At 27.5% G+C, this 24,345-nt stretch overlaps 1 protein-coding gene across 1 annotated transcript; it reads left to right on the top strand.

The window, feature by feature from the left end:
* Positions 1–2,557: 2,557 nt before the first annotated feature.
* LOC149519257 (uncharacterized) lies at positions 2,558–5,371 on the top strand. The gene is made up of 3 exons (XM_089759801.1): positions 2,558–2,830; positions 4,301–4,506; positions 4,887–5,371. The coding sequence occupies exons 1-3, from the start codon at positions 2,729–2,731 to the stop codon at positions 5,152–5,154; spliced, it is 576 nt and encodes a 191-aa protein (XP_089615927.1). The 5' UTR covers positions 2,558–2,728; the 3' UTR covers positions 5,155–5,371.
* The last annotated feature ends 18,974 nt before the right edge of the window (positions 5,372–24,345 follow it).

Below are 24,345 nucleotides of genomic sequence, written 5' to 3'. Positions count from 1 at the left end.
TTTTTTTATTTCTTATATTATAAAATAATTAAAATCAATTCTAATTTAAAATTTTAAACAAAAACTAAAATAAAAATCACAAATAAAATGAATATATTAAAAAGAAATAAATAAAAATAATAAAAATAAAAATATAATAAACAAATATAATAAAAAGGAAATAAACAAATTAAAAAAATACCATAATCAATACCAAGTTAGTTGTGTTTGGTTACAAACAAGTCGATCCAAGTCATGTTATCGCACGGGTCCTAGTGGGTTGAATCCAATTCTACCTCCTTCCAAACAATGTAGTTTTGGTTTAGTATTCTTTTGTCATTTTTTTAACTTTTTCTCTCTCTAACATTTTAGTTTCTCATTTTTAACTTTTTCTCTCTTTAACCTTTAATTTTCTTTAAATAGTTTTGAAAGTCGGCCAAAAAACCCATACAAAGCCTATTTTCTGGCGTAAATTTTCAAATGCCAATAATGCCATTGTCGTAGGCCACTATGTGCTACTGTTATTGGAGTTAAACCCTAAAATAATTTTTTTTCTAAAATCTTATTGGTACCTTTTTTCTTTTTCTTTGCTTAGTTTTTTTTAGAAAATCTCCAAATTTTAACATATTTAAACCCCTAAAACTGTCTTTTGAACTATCCAAGAACACCTTTAGCCATTATTTAAACAATCTAAAACCACTTAAAAACAATTCCTTTTTTACCTTGTGACTTAATAACAGATCTCAAAAACCCTAAAACGGAAACTTCTAGACTGTTGTCAAAAAAATTCTATTTTTCAATATTACTTGTTTTTGTGATTTTTTTTTTTTGGGTATTTGATGATTGTTGTTGTGGCCTTTATATAGGCATTGAGTCCTAATCAAGATAGATCTCCCAATTGGGTGACAATTAACCCAACAATGATCTTTGTTTTATTACTAGAAATTTCAATGCTAATTTTGGAAATTTTATCTTTAAGGGAGTTTATCTAAACCATAAATTTTAGGATTTATCTCCTATTTATCCAATTTGAATCCTTGTTTTGATCTTTTCATTTTCTAACTCTTTATATGAGTTTTTTTTAGAAATAATAAAAGATAATAACAAAAATAACAAAAGTTAAATAAATAAAATAAATAAAAAGACAAATAAAAATGAAAAGATAAAAGAAGGAAAATAAAGTTTCTTGGTTTTTTTTTCTGCTTTTTAATTTTTGAAAAAAAAGAAAAATAAAAACAAATAATGATTACGAAAAAATAAAATAAAAAATTAGATTTCGTTCGTTTTGTAAAAATTTATCTTTCAAAAATAATTTTTATATTTTTTAATGTTTGTTAATTAAAAATTAACTAGTCAATGAAAAGTAACATAGTGATTAATGAAAAATGAAATCAATTTTCTATAAATTGTCTTCCACTTTTGAAAAAATAAAAAAATTTCAAAAAAAGCTATTTATGTGTAGGTTTTCTTTCCAATCTTAAGGATGGTCCCAAGTTGGAGTTTGACAAAAATTTTTATGTTTGGGGTTAATTTGAATAGACATGAAATATTATTATATTAATAAAAATTATTTTTATTTGATTTTAATTAAAAAATTAAAATATGAAAATTCTTTTAATAATTTAATTTTAAATATTTCTATTTTAGTATTAAACATATATATTTATAATATTTAAATAATAAATAGTATTATATTATTATTTAATCATATGTAATAAACATTTATTTATTATATAATATTTTTATTAACTTCTGTAAATTAATATTATTTAATATAATAATATGTTTATTTTAATAATGCAAATATTTTTAATCATTTCCTAATATTTGTCAATTAAAAAAATATTATTTTTTATTTAATTGACAAACATTTTTACATAGCTATTTTATTAATAAATATAAATAAATAATACTACTGTTATGACATAATAATAAATACTTTTAGTATATAATATAACTTTTTAATAGTATAAATATTTTTTATATTTTAATAATCGATATTAAAAATTTTAATATTATTATGTTAATATAAAAATATTTTAATAATAGTTATACTATTTTAGATGCTTTAAAATATTAATATAAACAATAATAAATGGCTCTCTTTAAGTGTTCAATATTAATATAATATTTTAATATTAACTATGATAATTAAAATATAACTATTTTAAAATATTAATAATTTTAGTAATAAATAATTACAAAATTTTACTAATAAATAATTTTTAATAGTTTAATAATTATGTCAATATTATCTAAAAATTTCAGAAAACAATCAAATTTTAAAAAATATTTTTCAAAAAATTCATTCAAATAATAAAAATATTTATTTTTTTTAAAACTTAAATAGTTTTAAAAAAATATTTTCTAAAAACCGATTTTACAAAACAAAGGGGTTTAATTTTTTAGCAAGTTAAAGGGTGTACTTGAGTTTTCGTAAATCATAATTATTTAAAATTGAGATTTAAAGAACAAAACTAGTGGGAAATACTGAACATAGGTGCTGGCCAGCGCGTGCTGAAGCGACGCAGAAAATGGCCGTGGGTCTAAAGTTGACACTTCTGAAAAACGCCCTTTCGCTGCTTTCCACTCCACTGCCTACAAAGTAAGTGGGGGAGTTCTCACTTTACTTGGCTTTGCTTGCAGTACTTCTCCTTTCTCTGATTCCAGCCCAGCTGGCTGCAGGTAAACAACGCTCTCTTGCTCACTCTTCAATTTTTTTCTCACTCTGTCTGGACTCAAAACTGAGATGGGAGAAGGAAAGGGTTCCACCCTGGTGCACCTACTGGTCGTAGTCCTTAGCTTGGTGGCATTCGGGTTCGCCGTTGCTGCTGAGAGACGAAGAAGTATTGTAAGGCCATTCTTCATCATCTTCTCTCTTTTCAGCTTTGATTCAATATAGATCACATATCACTTCTAATCTTCTCTACACTTCATCTTCGGTTTTAGTGCTTGCGTTTTTGGGGTCTGATGTTTGAGTTCATAAGGAAATTAGGCATTTCTGAGGTGTGATATGTAGAGATCTGTGGGTTTTCAAAGTGAATTTTGATGGGTTTTTGTTAGGATGGTTTGTTTTATGATTTGGGTTTGTTGAACTATTTTTTTTTATTGGTTAATGTTGGCCGTTTATCTGTATTTAAATGCTTAATATGGTATCTTTAACTTTAAATTCTGTTTTCAATTTTTTTAATTGAAGAGCTACATTTATGGTCATTAATTGAAGGTCATAAGCATACTCTTAAAAATTAAAACGTTATTTGTTCCTTCAAGAGACGATATTTTTGTTCATTCCTGTCATGACCCTGAAAATGAATGTGAACATTTTGCCTGATCTAAGTCTTAACATAAAAAATTTGAAAACGGGTGAGGAAGATTGAAATTACAGATCGGGGTGTTTGACACATTTAATATTTTTCAAATAACAAAGCTCTTGATCACCTGCATGATGATGTTGATGAACTGAAACTCTCAAGTGAAAGGTGCCAATCAACGTGCACGTCATTTGCTTGCCAAGTGAAAGGTTGCAGAGCTTACCAAATTTGCTTCACATACCTGTATTTAGAAGATTTAATATTTCTTTTTCTATTTTTCCCTCCCATCCGACCGACACTTGTTATTACTGATTTACTCCATTGGTTTAAGTGGATTAATACAAGTTTTTCCTTCACAGTGTCCTTCACATATAATCTTTCATCTTGTGTTTCAGCAATAACTTGAGTATGTGAATTTTTGAGCTGGAACGACTAAGTGGGGTCTAGAATCAGGGCATAAATGTTAAATACATGTACATGCCATTTGATCTGACCAGTACATTATACAAGATTTGAACATTGAGTCACTGGAGAGTAATTCTAGTTAAACTCATACGCCTTTGAGTCCAAGTTGGCAATGAACTAAAGTAGATTTTGAACATTTTAAGTGGTACTTGTAGGATTGTTTATCAGTCACATGTCATTATTTGGAGCTAATCACATTAAGGGGGAGTATCCTTTTAGTTAATAAGATTCATAGTTCTGGTACCACATTAGAGATTTTTAAAGTTCAACTATCACATTAAATATCCACTATGGTTTAGAGGCTATTGATGATGTTAATTACTCAATTTGAAATGATAGGAAATTCAGGCTGCTGGTATTCTGCATGGCATGCGCTGATCTATTTATTTAGTTATTTTATTCTTAAAGGGGTGGAGGCTTGATATGAACGTGCAAGTTGCAACCTCCATTTTGGAGATATGTTATGGCCAACAAGTAGGCTATGCCTAGGCCATGTGCATTTATTTAATTTATGACCTTTTAACCTTTGCTTTGCCGCATTGCAGGGCACAATAGTTAAAGATGATATATCAAATGGCACATATTGTGTCTACAACTCAGATGTTGCCACTGGCTATGGAGTAGGTGCTTTCTTGTTTCTTCTTTCCGGTGAATCACTGTTGATGGGTGTTACGAAGTGCATGTGTTTCGGGAGACCATTAGCACCGGGCAGTGACCGAGCTTGGTCTATCATCTATTTTGTTTCATCATGGTGAGAATTTCAAGTTGGCATAACACATAATGTTCATCCATCCTTCATTAAAATTGAACAGGAGCTCCTCATCTCTGAATGGTTGCCTTCCTATTTTTATACTCCTTGCCCTCATATTTTAATGAAATCTGAGTGATGATGTGTCATACTATTTCGTTCTCTACCATTTGACCAATTTGGTTTATGTTTGAATCTCGATGATCATCTTTCTTGCTTGTTTGCTTGTTGTCTATTTTTGCGGCTTTGTGGTTTTTTACCACATCATCTGTTTGCCTTCTGCATATCCTGCTTGTTTTAAAAGTTCCGATCGTTGGTGCTACATAGAACACTTTTGGGAATCCTTTTTCCCCTCTAATTCTTTCAAGCACTTGCATTTTCAGGTTAACTTTCTTGGTTTCAGAAGCATGTCTGATCGCGGGTGCAACAAGAAATGCTTATCACACCAAATATCGTGGAATGATTTATGCCCAGAATTTCTCCTGTGAAACATTGAGGAAAGGTGTCTTTATAGCAGGAGCAGTGTTCGTGGTTGCAACGATGATTCTCAACATATACTACTACATGTATTTTGCCAAGGCAACCACCGCAACCCCAGCTCACAAGGCGAATCATGCAAGCTCAACTGTTGGGATGACTGGTTATGCGTAGATTAAATTACTAAATGAGTTCTGCTTCTGGTTTTCATGTGAGTTTGATTGCCATTGTATTAAACAAAAATCTATTGATATGATTGCGCTTTTCTAGTGACATTAGAGGGCAGTTATGAATGTTCAGTGTCAATTGAAGGGCAGGATGAAGCGATAAATGTGTCGAGAACAATATACATAGATCAAAGAAATATAGGGGGGGTGACCATTTTGAGCTATGATCCTTTGGCCTTGACCTTGGATGCTGGCCAATACTTGGCTTAGTGATGTTTGACAGAATCACCGTGAACAATTTTACCAGCTTTTTATGTTAGGAATTTTGCTTAAATTGACCGGTCTTCAAAATTAAATCAAGGTACGTTGCTTCTTACAAGACTTCAAGGTTAAAAGGTAACTACAGACAAAAAAATAAAATTAAAATTTAATATCATTTTATTATAAAGGATCTTAAACATACTTCAATTGAACCTTAATTCGATATACTTTTACATACAATCACTTCAAAGTCGCTTTCTTCTGCTTTCAAATTATTGGTGATAATTTATGTGTGTTTAAAAGTTTTTAGTTGGTAAGTGATATAATTTACTCACAAAAACCTTATAAAAAATTACTCATAAAAAAAAAAGATGAAATTATTAATTGATGCAACTTCTAATTGGTAATATAGGATCGGTCACCGTTATCATTTTCAGACTCGTAAAATTGAGTAATGGGTCAAGGAACATATAAATTAGTACCATTTACTAAAATTGAAACGAAAGGATCGGTCTCCATTTTAATTTTCTGACCAATCTTGTTATTTTCTTTCGCTGTTGTTTCTTTGATTTTTGTGTTTATCAATAATTTTTTTGGGTTAAATATAAAAGTTACCTCTATACGTCACTTTTTTTTTTTTTTATCAATTTGGTATCTAAACAAATAAATTATCAGTTTAATATTTTAACTTTTATTTTATCATCTATTTTGGTATCTCGAACTAATATCGTTAGTCAATTTACTGATATAACATAAACATCTACTATGATGTTGATACATGTAAAAAAGTTTAATTAACGTTATATCATCAATTGTTATAGCATTGTTAAAAGAAAACTTCAAAGAAATTTCAAAAATTTCAAAAAATTTCAAATAAAGTGAATGACAGAATTAAAATTGAAATATCAAATTGATAATTTTATTTGTTTGAGTGAAAGTTGGAGTAATTTTATTTGTAGTTAATTTTATTTGTTAAAATTTAATATGTAATTTAATAAGTATATTAGAATAATTTTGGTCAATCATGATAGGTGGACATTTTCATAATTATGGTAGAATGGATATTTATAGTAATTTTGATAGATTATGTTAAGAGAGTTATTTTCGTAATTATGATAAGGAAATATTATAATAATTTTGGCTAATTATGAAAGGAGAAGCTTTGTAATAGATTTGGACAAGTGTCAGCTCCTAATCAATTAATTAGAGATGTATTATAATAATTTTCTTATAAGATTACTTTTAATATATTATATAGATTTATTTTATTATATTAATTTAATATATACTTAAGTTGTATGTAATTTTCATGAAGCAATGGCAATGGTATTTAATAATTTAATTTATAATTAATTTTATATTATGATAAATTTAATATGTAATTTAACAGAGGTATTATAGTAAGTTTCGAACAAAATGTCACATGTCATTCTGCAATTATGATAAGTAGGTTATTATAATAATTTTGATCAAATATAATAAAAAGGATATTTTTATAATTATAATAAGAAGGACTTTATAATACTTTTGGACTCGTGTCAAATAATTATCAAATAATTGAAAGGGCAATGTAATAATTTTTAAGAGATTATTTTTAATTATAATTGATCAATTATATTATGAGAGGTATTATAATAATTTTAATTAATTATAATATGAGAAGTATTTTTGTATTTATAATTGTAAGGTATTATAATAATTTTAATCGATTATTAGAGTGAAAATATTATTATGCTTTGGACATATATCAAATAATAGTCAAATAACTGAAAAGGTATAGTAAAGTATAGATACTTTTCCCCTTGACCAACTCTCTTTGTTAGACAACGTTTGTCTTTTGCATGGCTCGTAGCTATTTAATTTAAGGTAAACTAAATTCTTTGTTTTTGAACTTGAATTGCCTCATCTTTTTACAAAAATACCTAAAATTATTGTTTTTTAAAAAATAAATAACTTTATTTGTTTTTTCTTTCCTTCTTCACTCATCTTAAATTTCATTGATTCTCTCTCTCTTCGATCTTCATCCATTATCGTAAGGAGAACTTTTCTCTTTTAACTCATTTTGCCCATCAAAAGTTTTATCCTGCTTCCTTTGTATACATTATTCATCCCTGTAATTTTAGAAAATGTTTATTCAATCAGTTCAATTAATTTCAAATCAAATTACTTAAAATTGAATTAATCAAATTATATTATTTTATATTTATTATCCAAGTCAAATTTTTTAATTTCGAAAATTAACCAACTGAAATTAATTCGATTGGTTTGATTAATTTTTTTTAATTAACTGAATAATTAAATCCATTAACTTATATTTTAAATTCTCATTTTCTCATATATGAAACAAATTAAATAAAATCATCCAACAAATATATTTAAACACCAAAGTATTAAGTTAAAAACCTCTAATAACTTGAAATGAAATGAACAATTTTTTATATTTTTAGTTTTATATTTAGATTTTATTATATTTCAATTAAAATTTTGATTAATTCAATTAACTCGATTTTCGAATCGAATTAATTAAAAATAAAAATTTTTTTAAAATCATTTTTGTTAACCGATCGAAATTAATTCGGTGATCAACCGATAAACTGAATTAAATTGATTCAATCGATTAATTTAATTAAAACCAAATTATGAACACCCCTACTCAATTTTCATTTTCATTTTCTCCTCATTCTTTTCCTTACTAATGTTCATTATAGCTTTCTCTTTCTAGGATGGGTTTTCTTCAAAAAAATTTTATTTTATTTTTATGATCTTTATTTTGATAGTAAATTTTTTATCATTTGATACATAAATTCCAATAAATGATGATTCATGTAAAAAATAAAAATTACTAGTCTATGTCCCTCCTCTTGATTGATGGATTTGAACTTTTGGCTATGATTTCTTGATGACTAACAATTCTGATGGATTTGCATCCTACATCAAACTACCATCAGATGAATATTTTGGTCAAGAAAGTGAACTTTGGTAGTTGCGATTGTCTAAATTATGTTTATGTGACTTGACATTAGAAAAAATTTTAAAATTGACATGTATGTTTTTTATTTATGCAATCATCTATTATTTTGTATTTTTATGGCAGATTTATTGATATTTAATTGTGGTTCATTTTGAATTTAATTTAATTTGATTGCTTCACTTGCCGGTTTCGTCTGGTTTTCAAGTTTTTTTTTTTTTTTTTTTTTGAGATCCGAATTTCAAGAATTTTTGCAAAAAATAAAAAAATAGATTTTTCAATGTTTGGTTCTAACTAACCAGTTGGTTTGAATTTTATTTTTAAACAATTTTTTTGTGTTAAAATAAAAGAAAAAGTTTCATAATTTTCTTTTTCACGTTAAGAGTCAAGGAAAGAATTTGTTTTTTTAAACTAAATTATGATCCGCACGATACATGAAATAGTTTTATTTATTTAATATATATACATATATATAAATTAATACTTTTTAATTATATTTAAATCTTTAAAATTTATAACTATATATAAAATTTATATATCTAACTAACTTGCCATAAAAAAATAAATTTTTTGAAAAAAGTAAAAAGAAAGTAACATGTTTTTGCTTTGCAGTATCTTTATTTACAATAATATTTATATACATACAAATTTTTATCAAATAAAAACAAATTACATGTACTTTTTAAAATAAAAAAAAACATATATTACTGAATTATAAATTAAATAATAAAAAAAATATTGGCATACTTTCGCATTTTTAATATTGTTCAAATTACCATGCACACTATGAAAAATATTAAGAGATATGAGAAAAAAAATGAAATGAAAAAAAAACTATTTTTCATAAGAATGAACTTGCAATAATAATAGAATATAGCTTGAAAAAAAGATGAAAATCGAATTAATAAATTGTAATAGCAATAGAAATCCAAAAAGTTGCAAATTGAAAAAATAAAAAATTGATATAACACATTATATTTATAGTTTTTTATTTATGGAATAACTCTTGGATGGCAATTAGGATTGAATAAATAATTTTTAAATTGATAATTCTTTTTTTAAATTTAAAAGAAATATAATAAGTGATAAAAATTAAATCAAAATTTGCATATTTTTTAAATATAAAATTGATATTTAGAGTTGGTGTAATATAGGTTCTATTATTATGAGATTCAATATGAAGAAGATATTTGAACTTTTAATATTTTAGTTAAATTTTTGAAATGATAATTTTTGTATATAATGAGTTTTTAAAAGGTTTGGATAAATTTAATCTTTTTAGTCTTTAAACATATTAAAATATTTTCATACTTAAATAATTTATTAAATAAGGTTATTTGGTAAACAATTAAGATTATTTAAATAAAATCTATAATTTAGATTTTTAATTTTTAAAAAACATATTTTTAAATTGATTAAGTTTGCAATTATAATCTGAAAAATTTTTATATTTGAATAAATTCAAAATTATTCAATTTGTAATTAGAAGTTATACACTTTAAAAAAAAAAAATCTTACATGTCATATAAAGAAGTTGTCTACATAGATATTCATGTGACAAATCTTATCAAGTATCTATATATATTGTAATATATATATATATATATATATATATATATAATTGACACTTTTTTGCCAATAAAATCTTGGCTTAATAATAAGGAATAAGTCCCAAAATTTTAAGATTTTAGATTAAGATCCCACTAAACGTGAGTTTGGTTATTTAATTAAGTAATAATTTATTAGTTATTTAAATGTAATACTTAATCATAAGTGTAACTTAAAAAATATATATTGGCATTCTCAAAAGCTAAGAGTAATGTTATATTAAAGTTGACTAATGAGGATGATCGTCAAAGGGGGAAAGTAGGCATTTAAAAATTAGAGGGGAGGGGGCGGGGGGGGGGGGGGGGTGGTTGTGTCATTTGAGGATAATGTGAGGGCGGGATTTTGTGGATTTCACCCAATAATTACCTTTGTCTTCAATGTAGTAATTCTTTTTTCTGTTACAATCTAAAAACGGTTAGGTTTGGTAACATAAACTTTCTTTTGATTGTATAAATTCTAGCTTTGTTTTTAAGGTTTGGACGTCTTCTCACTGAAAGCTGAAATTTAAATTGTTAGACTATTACCCACTTCAAGATGAATGCAAAATTTTAAAATTATAGAGACATCTAATCAAATGTTTATCGGAGAAAATAATACAAATTGGACTTAACATTTTTAATCAAATACTTTACCATAGAAGGTAAGAAGTTTTTATTTTCTATATTTACCAAATTAAGCCTTTTGAGGGGGAAGAAAAATGATTTAATTAGTGAACATTTAACCAAATTCAGTAAAGAAAAAAAAGACTAAATTCAATTGCTAAAAGTCTCTTTACTGGCAAACTGAGTTTTAGCGATGAAATTTCTGTCATTAAAACTCCGTCCAAAAGTGACTAATCGTTGAAAGTATTCCATGGCTACAATTTTTTCCATCGTTAATTTTCGAACTATTAGCTACGGAAAATTCTATTGCTAATACCAAAATACTACTGCTAAAAAAATTTTCATTTTAACTAAATCGGTTAAATTAAATTAAATTTGTCGCTAATACTAACTTCATCACCAGTGCCATATCCAATCACTAAAAATAATTTCCATTTTAGCTAAATTGATGAAATTAAAAATAAGATTCCATCGCTAATGCTAAAAATATTAATGACGGAATCTCTATCATTATATGTTGTTTTTTGAAATATTTTTATAAAATAAATTTACCAATCTATTGCTAAAATGTTTTAGCGACAAAAAGCTCATCACTATAAGCATAGCAACTTGGTTTACACCTTTTAGTCATGGAATTTCTGTTGCTAATACTTAGTAATTTTTTCATATTTTGGAGATCGAACCTTCTAAAGATTGATCTCTATTCTTAGAGGATTGATCTTTCTCTCAAAATGATCAATCTTTTTTACTTTTAAACTAATTTTACAATTACAAACACTATAGAAATATTCTTATAAATCTTAGTATAACTATATAAACAAAGAATTCAACATTCAATTCAATTATATATATATATATATATATAAATCCATAAACATCATAAATTGTGAATATTTTAAAAATTGTGTTACATGCTTGTTACATCATCTCCAAAAGCAAACATAAAGCATTTGATATACATCTACCTTTCTCTAATTAGGTTACACCTAATATTTCCTAAGCAATAGTTAAAATCAATATTTCCTAAGCAAAGCTTTATTCAACCAGCTAACATCTCAAGAGTAAAACTTAATCATTTCATATAATCCTCTATAAATTCTACTTGGACAACTTCAAACTTCCTAATACTAGAAAAAGACAAGCCAGCCTTGTATTCCTGAGCATGTCATGCATTGATTCTTTGATTATTACACTGACAAATCTTCCATCTAAAGCATGGAAAATATCTAGAATGAATAAAATTTCAACAAAAATCAAGTTAATAGTTTCAAACATGTAAGTTTAGTTGTAATAGATGTTAGAATAACGTAAAAGTTTATTTAATCACAATCCAACCAAAAAAATTATACTATCAAAGATATGTAAAACCTAAAAAAAAAAGAAATAGAGATACTTTGTTGTATCAGTAGCCATCATCATTCCTGCACCATCCCCACTTATCACAAATTATCCAAACATTCTATCAGTTTTCAACGACTTACTTTTTTTGCTCAATCAAAAGAAATTTATTGACAATAAGCCAAAATAATAGAAAGCTAGCAAAAAACAAGCAAAGCAAAGAGCAAAAGCTCAATTGCAAAATACACAAATCCAAGTTAGTCATCTAATAAGGAGTTCCAAACATCTAGACTATGATAGCAATAGAAAAAACCAGTTTTCAAATCATATTCAATTCCAACACAATTCTCAAGGTATGTTAGTCATCCAATATGGAGTTCCAAACATCTAAACTATGACAACAATAGATAAAACCAGCTTTCAAATCATATTCAATTCTAAACAATTCTCAAGGTATCCCTTCAGAATAGATTTAAAGCGTAATAAAATTATCAATTCATGCCTTTCAAATCATTCTAATACTAAAAAATAAAAAATAATCCATACAAAGGCCCAATTTCATATAAAAATAGATTGTCTTTTGCTTTGTGGCCTAATGGCCACAGAAACCTTTAGGAAGACATCAAGGCTTGGTTTCGAACCAAGCCTCCCTCATTCCCTCCTTGTAATAGGGTTTTGGCCCCTCTTGAAACAAAAAAAAAAAAAAAAGAATCATATTTTGCTTATCTCAAGAATATATATACATGTACACTTATAAAAATAACTGGAGATTTAATATGTTACTTACCTGACAAGCTAAGTTAATAAGTCCAAAATCTATTCAAAATTTTCTCAAGGACCTAATAATCTAAATAATCCTTAATTAAAACTTATCCAATATCACTGAATATATTAGAATCACCAATTCTCTTTTAGAGACCATTTGTACTAAGAATTTCCAAAATTAATGCATATTAGTCTAACAAACTTTTTATGGTAGCCTGCACTCCTTTTACTAAAATGGCTACATTTCAAGGTATACAACTCCAAATTATGATCCTTTTGATGATTTAGAAACTAGACTTAATTAGCTTTTGATACATATCAAAATCAACTCATAATTCATTATATGCAATTGCAGTAAAATTTTGAAATAGCCCTTAGTGCTACTGTTAGGCAAACTAAACAAACGTCTACTAAAAATTCATTATCTCCACATAGAAAACTTGAATTTTTATTTTGTTTAATGCATTAAAAACTAGATTCAATAAGATTTTCAACCATATAAGAATGAACTCGAAATTCCTTGTAAATGTATTCTAGAAATTCTTTTAATTCAAGTCTGATGCTACTATTTGACAGCATGCATACCCTTTAGAAGAAATAGGATATCTTCTTTTGGAAAACTTAGAATCCAATTTCGATTATTTATTTAGAAACTAAACTCTATAATCTTTTCAACTATATATGCTTCCATTCAACTAAATATGCTTCCAGACAGTATGTATAATCTTTACTAAAAATTATCTATTTCAACTTAGGAAATTTCAAATCATTACAGGTATAACTAATTGCAAAATGCAATCTCCATGTAAGTTTAACGTGAAGAAAAGAATTTTACTCACTTGAAAAGATGAATCCAAATATTTTCTGGCAAGACTTCCAACTTCTCATAGGAGCTACTAATGAATTATCTTATTTTTGTTCTTTTTCTTAATAGATAAAATAAGCTGATGTCCTTGCATATTTATAAACTCTTTAAGACTAAATTCCTAAAGCTTCAAAGTCATCCAACAATTTTCCTAGGTGTTTATCAATTTTCTTCAACAGAATGTAGCCAACATCTATTTAATATTTTTCATTAAATGTCAAGACTAACATTTTTTTTGCTACGCCAAAGTTTTTTAAAGCAACCAAAAGAACAAAAGAGCAAACATATTGATAGCAAAGGAGCAAAAAAGCATAAGATATACACCTAATTGATAGAAAAAAAAAATCTTATAGTAGCTAGATCTACAAAATAAGATCAAATGTACCAATAGAATGATAACAAAAAAACAAAGATAAATTTTTGTATGATAGCAAAAGAACATAATGATACCAACAATATGAGAGAAAAAAAATACTAATATGTATTTATCTCATTAAAACACTTTCACATGGGTTCATAGCAGCCAAAATGTGTTCAATTTATCTAAAGTTAGCTTCCACATGCTCAATATGTCCCTATATGTTCAATGCTAGCCTCTATACATTTGAGTTTAGTAAGCAGAATTCAAGACCACAAAAAGAATTCTAAGGTAGCCTCAATTGTTTTCCAAGAAAATCCTTAAATGTTCAATGTCTACCAAATTTGTTAATCTTTAAATTTGGTGAGACTTCTTTAATTTTCTTGCAAAATTGTTTCTTTACTAAGACTGTTTAATCTTGAGATATTATTATTGTGTACCTCTAGTTCTAGCAAGAGAGAACTTTGTATTCTCATTATTTTAATAATGGAGATTATTTGTTACGGCCTGTGATTTTTAACTCCTTATTTTAGGGAGGTTTTTCATGTAAAATTTCTTGTGTTTTTGTGCTTGTAGTTTGGTGATTCATTTATTAGTTTTATTTTTTTAATTCCTACTAGATTCACATAAGATAGGGATAATTTGATTTTTCACTGCCTGACATATTTGATTTAAATATTATTTGAGATTATTTTATCCCATCAAAGTGGCATCAACGCTTGAGATATTTGATTTGTGCCTTGTGTTGAATAATGAAAGCTAATACAAGTAGAATGATTAATTTGAATGGTTCAACTTACCATGTGTGAAAAAAGAAGATGAAAGAGTTATTTTATGTAAAGGATTATTATTTAATTGTATTTGCCACTGAAAGCCTAAAGATAAAATAGATGTAGAAGGGAATTCATCTTATCAACATGTATATGGTTATGTTAGATAATGGGTAAATGATAATGTTTTAAACCATGTTATTGGAGAGACATATGCATGCATTCTTTGGAGCAAACTTGAGGAGTTGTATGCCCGAAAATTAGAAATAATAAACTATGTTTAATTAAGCAGTTGATAAGTTTAAAAATCAAAATGGAACTCTTATGACAAATCACTTGAATCATATTAAGGTATTATTAATCATTTGGCTGGCATAAATCTTAAGCTTGAATATAAGATACCGGGCTTATGGCTTCTTGGTACATTGCTAGAGATGTGGGAGATGTTTTAAATAATGTTATCTAACTCAGCCCCAAATGGTGTCATCACTATGGATTTGGCTAAAAACAGTGTTTTGAATGAAAAAATGAGAATAAGGTCATAGGGTTCCTCTTCACAGTCTAAGATCTTAGTTATAAAAAATATGGGGAGGAGAAAACATAAAGGTCCGAAGAATAGAGACAGAAGCAAGAGTAAGTCCAATAGATTTTGCCAATGTTGAGTGTCATTATTGTAGTCTACAGGGGCATATAATAAAATATTGTCAAAAGTTGAAAAGAGGCAATAATAGTAACAAGGATAAGGAAAAGAAGAATGATGATGGTAATGATGTTAATAAAGATGCTACTATCACAGATGACTTTTTAATTTTACATGATGATGATGATATTGTTAATTTTACATGCCATGAGACTAGTTGGGTAGTTGATAGTAATGCCATAATTCATACATCTAGGAAAGACTACTTTGCATCTTACACATTCAATGATTTTGGGAGTGTTAGAATAATGAGTAATAATGCCTTAGTTAAAGCCATTGGTATGAGAGATATGTTTTTAAAGACCATTAATGGTACCACATTAGTTTTGAAAAGTTTTAAACGTATTTTTGATATTTGCATGAATTTGGTTTCTATAGAGAAGCTTGACGATGAAAGGTTTTGCAACATCTTTTGTGATGGTTAGTGGAAGCTCACTAAAGGTTCTACGATTATAGTTAGGGGTATAAAAAGTTTCTCACTTTATTTGATGCAGGCAAAGTCCATTATCAATGTAGTAGATAATGATGATACAATTAAGCTTTGACATAAATGACTTAGTCACATGAGTGAGAAGAGTTTGAAGGTTTTGGCCAAAAAAAATTTTCTTTCTAGAGTCAAGAATGTATCTTTAAAGAATTGTGCTCATTGCTTGGTAGGGAAACAAACTAGAGTTGCATTTAAGATATCCCTTCTATAAGAAAGCCATGTATACTTGATTTAGTATATTTTGATGTTTGTGGTCCTATAAGAACAAAAGCAGTTGATGGTTTCATCTATTCATGACTTTTATAGATGATCATTCTAAAAATATATAGGCTTATACATTGAAAATAAAAAACTAAGTGTTAGATATGTTTAAACATTTTCATGCCTTAGTTGAAAGATGAATTGGGTTGAAATTGAAATACATAAGGACAAATAATGGGAGTGAGTACACTAAACCTTTTGATAAGTATTGTAGACAACAAGATATTAGACATCAAAAGTCACCTCTTAAAACTCCTCAGTTAAATGGGTTAGCTAAAAAGATAAATAAGACATTAGTGGAAATAGTGAGATGTTTGCTTTCACAAATATAGTTATCAAAATCTTTTTTGGGTAAGGTTTCGAGTATAGTTGTACATGTTTTGAATCTATCATCATGTACTCCTTCAAATTTTAATGTTCCAAATAGAGTTTGGTCAAGTAAATGTGTGTTCTATGATCGCTTGCACATATTTGGATGTAAGGTTTTTGTGTATATTCCCAGAGATAAAATGTCCAAACTTGATGTCAAGACTAAACAATGATTGTTCCTCGATTATGGCTACAATGAATTTGGCTACAAGTTTTATAATGCCATGCAAAAGAAACTTGTGAGAAGTAAGGATGTTTTTATTGAAGACTAGACCATATAAGATATTTAGAAGACTGATACATTAGTTTCACAATGTAGTGATGGTTTGATTGACTTGGATCTAGTTCCCCTAACAATGTGCCTGCAGATGTTAAAGATATTCAAGATAACCAACATAATATAGATGATGTTGATACCAATCCTACACAGGTTAAAGTAGGTAATAATACTCATGAACAGTCACCAGTATCAGAGGTTCTACTAGAAATTTTACTAAAAATTTCACTTAAGAGGTCTATTAGAAATCGACAACCTTTCACATTCTATTATGTTGATGAGTTTGTGCTACTAATTGATGAGAGAGAATACGAATGCTATACAGAGGCCATGAAAGATGAACACAAAAAAGAGTGGGTTGATGCTATGCAGGATGAGATGAAGTCTTTACATAAGAATAATACTTTTAAGCTAGTAAAGCTGCCTAAGGGAAAAAAGAGCTTTAAAGAACAAATAGGTATATAGAGTAAAGTTAGAAGAACACATTTCATAGCCACATTTCAGAACTAGATTGGTTGTCAAACGATTCAGCCAAAAGAAAGGTATTGAATTTGATGAAATCTTTTCTCTAGTTGTTAAGATGTATCTATTCGTATGGTTTTAGGTTAGTAACTAGTCTTGATTTAGAGATTAAGCTGATGGATGTCAAAACTACTATTCTCCATAGTGACTTGGATAAGGAGATTTACATGAAGTAGCTATAGGGTTTCATAGTAAAAAGAAAAGAACTTTGTGTGCAAGCTGAAAAAAAAAGTATTTATGGATTGAAGCAGGCTCCCAAATAGTGGTGCAAGAAAGTTGAGTCAATTATGGGTGAGTAAGGCTATCGAAAAACTACTTTTGACCATTATGTGTTTTTACAAATATTATATGATTATGATTTTATCATATTACTGTTTTATATTGATAACATAGTGATTATTGGCAAGAACATTTCTAGAATTAACCAGTTGAATAAACAATTGAGTAGATCCTTTGCTATGAAGGACTTGGGGTCAATACAACAGATTCTTGGAATTCGAATTCATTGAGACAAAGTAGCTAAGAAATTGTAAATATCACAGAAGCGCTATATTGAAAAGGTGCTTAAAAGGTTCAATATGGATCAAGCTAAAATGGTTAGCTCTCCTTTTGCTACACACTTTAAGCTAAGTATTAAATAAAGCCTTTCTATAGCTAAGGGTAAGGAAGCCATAAAAAGAATTTCATATGCTTGAATAGTAGGCAGTTTGATGTATGCAATGGTGTGTGCTAAGCCAGACCTAGCCCATGCAGTTGGTATTGTTAGCTGCTTTCTGTCAAATCCAGAAAAAGAGCATTATAATGCAATTAAGTGAATTAAGAGATATATACAAGGCACTTCTAACTTAAAACTCACTTTTGAAAATGAGAAACTAGTGCTAGTTGACTACACCTGTTTAGATATGGTAAGAGATATGGATTCTTGAAAGTTCACTTTGGGTTATTTGATTATATTCTCAAGTGGGGTTTTATCTTGGCAATCAAGACTATAGAAATGTATTGCATTTTTTACAATAGAGGCAAAGTATGTTGTAGCCATTGAAGCATGTAAGGAGTTGTCATGGATGAAAAGTTCTTATAAAAACTTGATTTTAAATAGCAATGCTATGTGATATTTTATGACAATCAAAGCATAATTCAACTTAGTAAGAATTCTACTTTCATTCAAGATCAAAGCACATTAATGTAAGGTACCATTGGTAAAAGATGCTCTCAATGATAACTTGTTTGCACTTGAGAAGATTCACATCGATCACAATGGTTTTAATATATTGATAAAGACACTACCGAAATAGAAACTTAAAGTTTGTTGGTCAATTGCCGGAATAATGATTCTTCCACATATTTAAAAATGGGGAGATTTGTTGGGCTTTGTTTCCACCATGTGGAGGTGGCCTAAAATCAAAACCCATTCACCTAGGACTTTTTAGCATTTTTTATGCATAGTTTATATATTATTTTATATAGTTGGTACAAAGGCAAGAGAGGAAGTGGTAGGAAAATACAGAAAAAAAAAAAAAAAGAGAAAAGAGTTTGTGCGGTTCCAATCAAGTGATTTGATTGAGTCAATTCGTAATCTGATTGAGTTGAAATTTTATTAGTGTGTTCACAATTCATTATTCTTCAGATTGAACTGTGAAGATCAGATTTAGAGTTTTCTATCTACTAGTTTTGCGGGTGTTTGTTAATCTCTAAATTTGATGAGACTTCTCTAATTTTTCTTGCAAGATTGTTTCTATATCAAAATTATTTAATCTTAAGATATTGTGATTGTATATCTCTAGTTCTAGCTAGAAAGAATTTTTTTTTTTCATTATTTTGATAGTGAAGATTATTTGTTGCTACTCGTGGTTTTTGACTCTTTGTTTTGAGAATGTTTTCCTTATAAAATTGTTTGTCTTTGTGCTTAAAGCTATTTGTTTGATTCCTATTAAATTTATGCAAGAAAAGAATAATTTAATTTTTGACTGCGTGATATATTTGACTTGAATATTATTGGAGATTATTTTATCCTATCATTATCAAATAGAGAATGAGGAAGAAATGTAGATTAATGCAACACTTGTGAAGAAATCTTATGTTCAGGCACCGATTGGTGGAAGTAGTAGCGAAAAGGAAGACAATCCAAGGAAAACAGAGGAAGTTAAACGTGTAGGGGTAGTGGATGCAAAGAATATGAATTTGCCGGAAAAAAGTGTTGTTGGTTTATGCCGTGGTTTTGCTGAACCAGACATGATCGCGGAACATATGAGAAGGGATGGGTTTGGAGGCATATCTGTCAAAAGAATATCTGGAAGGTTATTTCTGATTTCTTTTGTTGATAAAGAATTGTTGTAAGAGGTGAAGGAAGAGAAGTATTGGCTTGACGAGTGGTTCGAAAAGGTAGAGATATGGTCTGAATATATTTTCATAACAAGCAGGAGGACATGGATATTGCATGCTACGGGGTTCCAATTCAGGTATGGAATGTCGAAACTTTCTGTGATATTGCAATGATGTGTGGTGAATTCGTGTGCATGGATGGTGAAACGATGAAGTTGAAGTCTTTTGTCAGAGGGTGTATGCAAGTTATTACAAACTCAGTGTCAAGGATCGATCATTTGATTAATTTACAGGTTTGAAATAATATTTATCCAATTCGAATTTCTGAAGTGGAGCCGGAATTAGTGTCACCATTTCCATGTTGTTTCTGTGACAATGACGACGAAGTGTGACACCAGAGTTCAAACTTCAAACGCTGATGTAAAATAATATTTAATAATTTCCCATTACCCGGTGCTTGCGTTCATGCGCTGTCAAGTGTTTGCAAGTTGGCAACATTTTATCTTCTACTTGATTAAAGTTTTATTTTTCATATTTGAATTTAATTTAAAAAATAATTTATATTTTATAAAAATTAATTCAATTAAATTTAATTTCACATAATAGAGATGAATTAATTAATAAATATATATTAGATTGTAACTGTACCATATATGAAATAATTTTATTTATTTAATATGTATAGATACATATAAATTAATATTTTTTAAATTATATTCAAATTTTCAAAATTAATAACACAAAATTTATATATTTGACTAACTTGTTATAATAAATAAATTTAAAAAAATAAAAAGAAAATGATACATTTTTATTTTGCATCATCTGTAATAATATATAATATATAATTATATTTACCCAAAGTTTGAAACAAAAAGAAAAAATTTACTGTGATAAGGTAAAAATCTAATCATACACAAAAGCATATTGTAATACAATAAGAAGAATAATATAGAATCGTATAAATCATTTAACGCGCACAACATAACCCATATTCCACAAGCCAAACTTTTCACACTACAATAAATGATAATATTAAAAAATAAAGTAACAACTCTCACTCTAACCCAAGAGAGGAAATAAAAATTGAAAGGTTGAATATCTTTGTTTTTTTTTAGCATTGTTTTAATTATTTTCCAATCATTTTTGAAATCATGTTTTTTACTAGATTTAATTTGTTATCTAGCTTTATGATCTAGCAAGTAGCAAGTAACCTACCCATCTCTTATACTAAAACAAATTTATTGAGTTTATTTTCTTATTTGTTTGTAGATCATAATAAAAAAATATATAACTATAAGTGAGTTACAATTAAGCAGACTTATAAAGATTGAAAAAAAAAAATAAAAGTTAAAGTCGAATTGAACTGACTGAGTGAAGAGTTGAAGTTAAAGAGAAAAGGTCTACGTACAATACTCACAAAATATAAAAATAAACGATACTATAACTTTGCACTTTGTAATTTATTAAAAAAAAAATTAAAGTTAAAGACAAATGACCTATCATAAATACCTATAAAAGAAAAAAAATACTTATATAACTTATATTTTGTAATACGTGAAGAAAAGTAGGTGGAAAAAAAGTGGAGAATTAAACACAAAAAAAAAACATTTATGTTAAATAAAGACTTATTTTAAAAAGATATATATTATATAAATTATCAATAGATTAAATTTTATCTTTTTGAATAATAAATCATTATAATGAAATCTATTAAGATAAAACTAAATTTGATATTTTAAATTTAAAAAGATAGATATATAAATTATTAAAAAATTAATTTTAAAAGATAAAAAGATATATATATATAAATATAAATATCTAAATTATTAGAAAATTAATTTTGGATAACTAATAAATTTTGAACATTGATAATTATTTGATAAATACCATAAAATTATTAGTAAATTAAATTTTGAAGATAAAAATATATATTTAAATTATATAGATCATTAAAAAATTATCAAAAAACTAATTTTGGATAACTTATAATTTTTAAATATTGTTAATTATTTGCTTAATTTTAAAGGATAAAAAGATATATCTATTTATATTATATTATATAAAGTGTCCTCTAAGATTTCATCTCAAGAGATTATTAAAACAAATTCTAAAACATGAAACATAACTTCAAAGACCAATGCAAAAAAAAATTTTTGCTCACATAATCTACACTAGATAAAAAAATGTAATTCAATAATCAAAGTATTAACTTACAAATGAAAACTCATACTTAAGAAGTCCTAAATCTAAGCATTATCTCATATTTCACACAATATTTAATATTTTCTAAAGCTATATTAGTTCTTAATCTCTACCTATCATTGGCTTCATGAAGAACTAATCAAAGAAAGCATTAATGACACAAGGAAAATGCAAAAAATTATGCAAAATTTTGGACAATTTTCCTATACCCCCAAATTTAAAGAACATATTGCTCTCAATTTGAAAGCAAAAAAGAAATAACACACAAGAGAGGAACAAGAGAACTACCATATCATTTTGAAAGCATGATGATCGAATGTAAAGTGTAAGTATTCAAACCTTGTGCTCCTAGCTTTAAACTTTTATTCACCTAGAAAAAAAAACGTACAAACAAAAAAAATATCAATATGTACAAGGAAATCTAAACAAAAGCTACCAAATAAGCAAATGGAAACAACACGAAAAGTATAACTTAGGTTACCTCTTAAGAAGTGCTTTAGTTAAAGTCAAAAGCTTGACTTTCATTGGTGTTAGAGAATCACACCATACTTAGTTCCTGTATCTACTCATTTTATTCTTTTCCTTAAGACCAAATGTGTAATGATAATCTCTAAATGACCCTGGTGCTCAAAGGGAGATTTGTAGCACACCTCTATGAATATCCTAAGCATATTGCAATATGAACTAATAGAGGTGGTCATTGGCTTTAGTACCAATGATATGGGTACCATCATAGAGAATATGATTTTTGGCTCTAAATGAAAAATTCCTCTATGAATGGTGTAAGTTGAGTAAGAATAAAGGATGAGAAGTTAAAGGTATCAAGATGAGAAGTTAAAGGTATCAAGCTGAGAATTAGAGGTTGCAAAAATTTCTAAGCAAGTAGATAATCCCTCTATATTATCATCCAAATCCTCTACATTATCATCTTTTGGCTTTTTTTTAAAATTTATTCTATTTAATCCTCATCTTTTTTACTAGACTTACCAATGGTGTTAAAAAATGAGTTTTAAACCACATATATTTCTAAATCATCATACAATAGATTTTCAAAAAATAAAGGAAATGACATGGGTATATTGTGAGGCTTATTTTTTTTTTTATCAAGACCATTGCTAAGATCTTCTTGCAAGTTAGTATAAGGATTGATCTATCCTCACTAAAATCTTTATCATTTATTTTTTCCTCTATGGATGGTCTATCTTGGGGAAGCTCAAAGAATGAGGTGCCTAAAGCTTCAAGCATAAGATCATAGAATGGAGAAGCTATTAAACAAGTAAATTTTTTGTTAATGAGTTCCTTATCATCCTTAAACTTAACATTAAATTCAAGAAAGAATGTGTTTAAAGGCTTAAGTGATCTATCTAATAGGTTTATCTTATCAATACATTTATCCACCTTATCCATCTCCAAATAATTGAGTAAGTGATCTTTAAGGAATTAAGGAAATGGCATGAGTGTAATGTGAGCTTCAACTTTTTCTTGATGCTACATTTTTTCTCATCTTCCCTAAATGTTTCATTATCATCAACTTTTTTAGCCATAAACTTGTCTTCAACCTATACAACTTTTACAAAATGTGGCTTATTCACCACAATAGGCTCATCATTATATCAAACCATATCAAAGTTCTTTACCTATAATGATATCTTAATGTGCACTCATTCTTATCTATTCAACAAGGTTTTGACGCCATGGTACTAGATATTGAATTTTAAGGGTAAGTATTTATGGTTTGTACATTTTGATCAAATTACCCAAAATTCCTAATGAATGCCTCTTGTTGGTCTTGGAAGAGTTTTCTTCGAGTTTGAAGCTCTTCAATGAATGTATTCTTAAGGGGTAGTTTCTTTCTTTATGGAGGAGGTGATGGTGAATATGGTTTTGATGAAAAATGATGTAAAAATGAATGGTGTTGTGATGGAAAAAAATGTTGTGGTTGCACATAATGTGGTACTTGACGAACTTATAATGATAATGGAAAATATTAGGGGGTAGAGGGTATTATGAAAATGAATGCTTGGTATGATAAGCCATCTTTGAAAAATCTCAAACCCTTAATTGAAAAACCCTTAGTTTTGGAGCTCAGGCCTTTGCCATCCCACCTTAAATATGCATTTTTGGGCCAATCATCTACATTTCCAGTCATCATCTCTACAACCTTGAACAATGAGCAAGAAGTGAAGTTGCTAGAAGTATTAAGGGAACATAATAAAGTATTTACGTGGTTAATAGCAAACATTAAAGGGACAAGCCCAACCATTTACACGTACAAGATTTTACTTGAAGAAAGCCACAAAGCAACAATTTAATAGTAAAGGTGCTTAAACCATGCCATGAAGAAAAAAGTAAAGAAAGAGATCATTATGTGGTTAGATATGAGTATAATTTACCTCATTTCTAATAGTTAGTGGATAAGCCTTATTCGATGTATACTAAAAAAAAAAATAACGGTGGCAACTAATAATCATAATGAGCTCATTCTAACTAGAATCATCACTTGATGGAAGGTATGCATAG

This window comes from Durio zibethinus, chromosome 4, assembly GCF_047325235.1.
Source record: "Durio zibethinus cultivar Kanyao isolate XHJ-2024 chromosome 4, ASM4732523v1, whole genome shotgun sequence".
Lineage (NCBI taxonomy): Eukaryota > Viridiplantae > Streptophyta > Magnoliopsida > Malvales > Malvaceae > Durio > Durio zibethinus.
Note: the sequence above shows the minus strand (reverse complement) of the source record. Positions and strands in the feature narration are given on the sequence as shown.

What these genes read in the sequence shown, in the direction of transcription:
- LOC149519257 (XM_089759801.1), top strand. Translation starts at nt 2,729, where the DNA reads ATGGGAGAAGGAAAGGGTTCCACCCTGGTGCACCTACTGGTCGTAGTC. An exon ending in CTGAGAGACGAAGAAGTATT is followed by an intron (nt 2,831 to 4,300) that starts GTAAGGCCATTC and finishes GCCGCATTGCAG; the next exon opens with GGCACAATAGTTAAAGATGA. An exon ending in ATCTATTTTGTTTCATCATG is followed by an intron (nt 4,507 to 4,886) that starts GTGAGAATTTCA and finishes TTGCATTTTCAG; the next exon opens with GTTAACTTTCTTGGTTTCAG.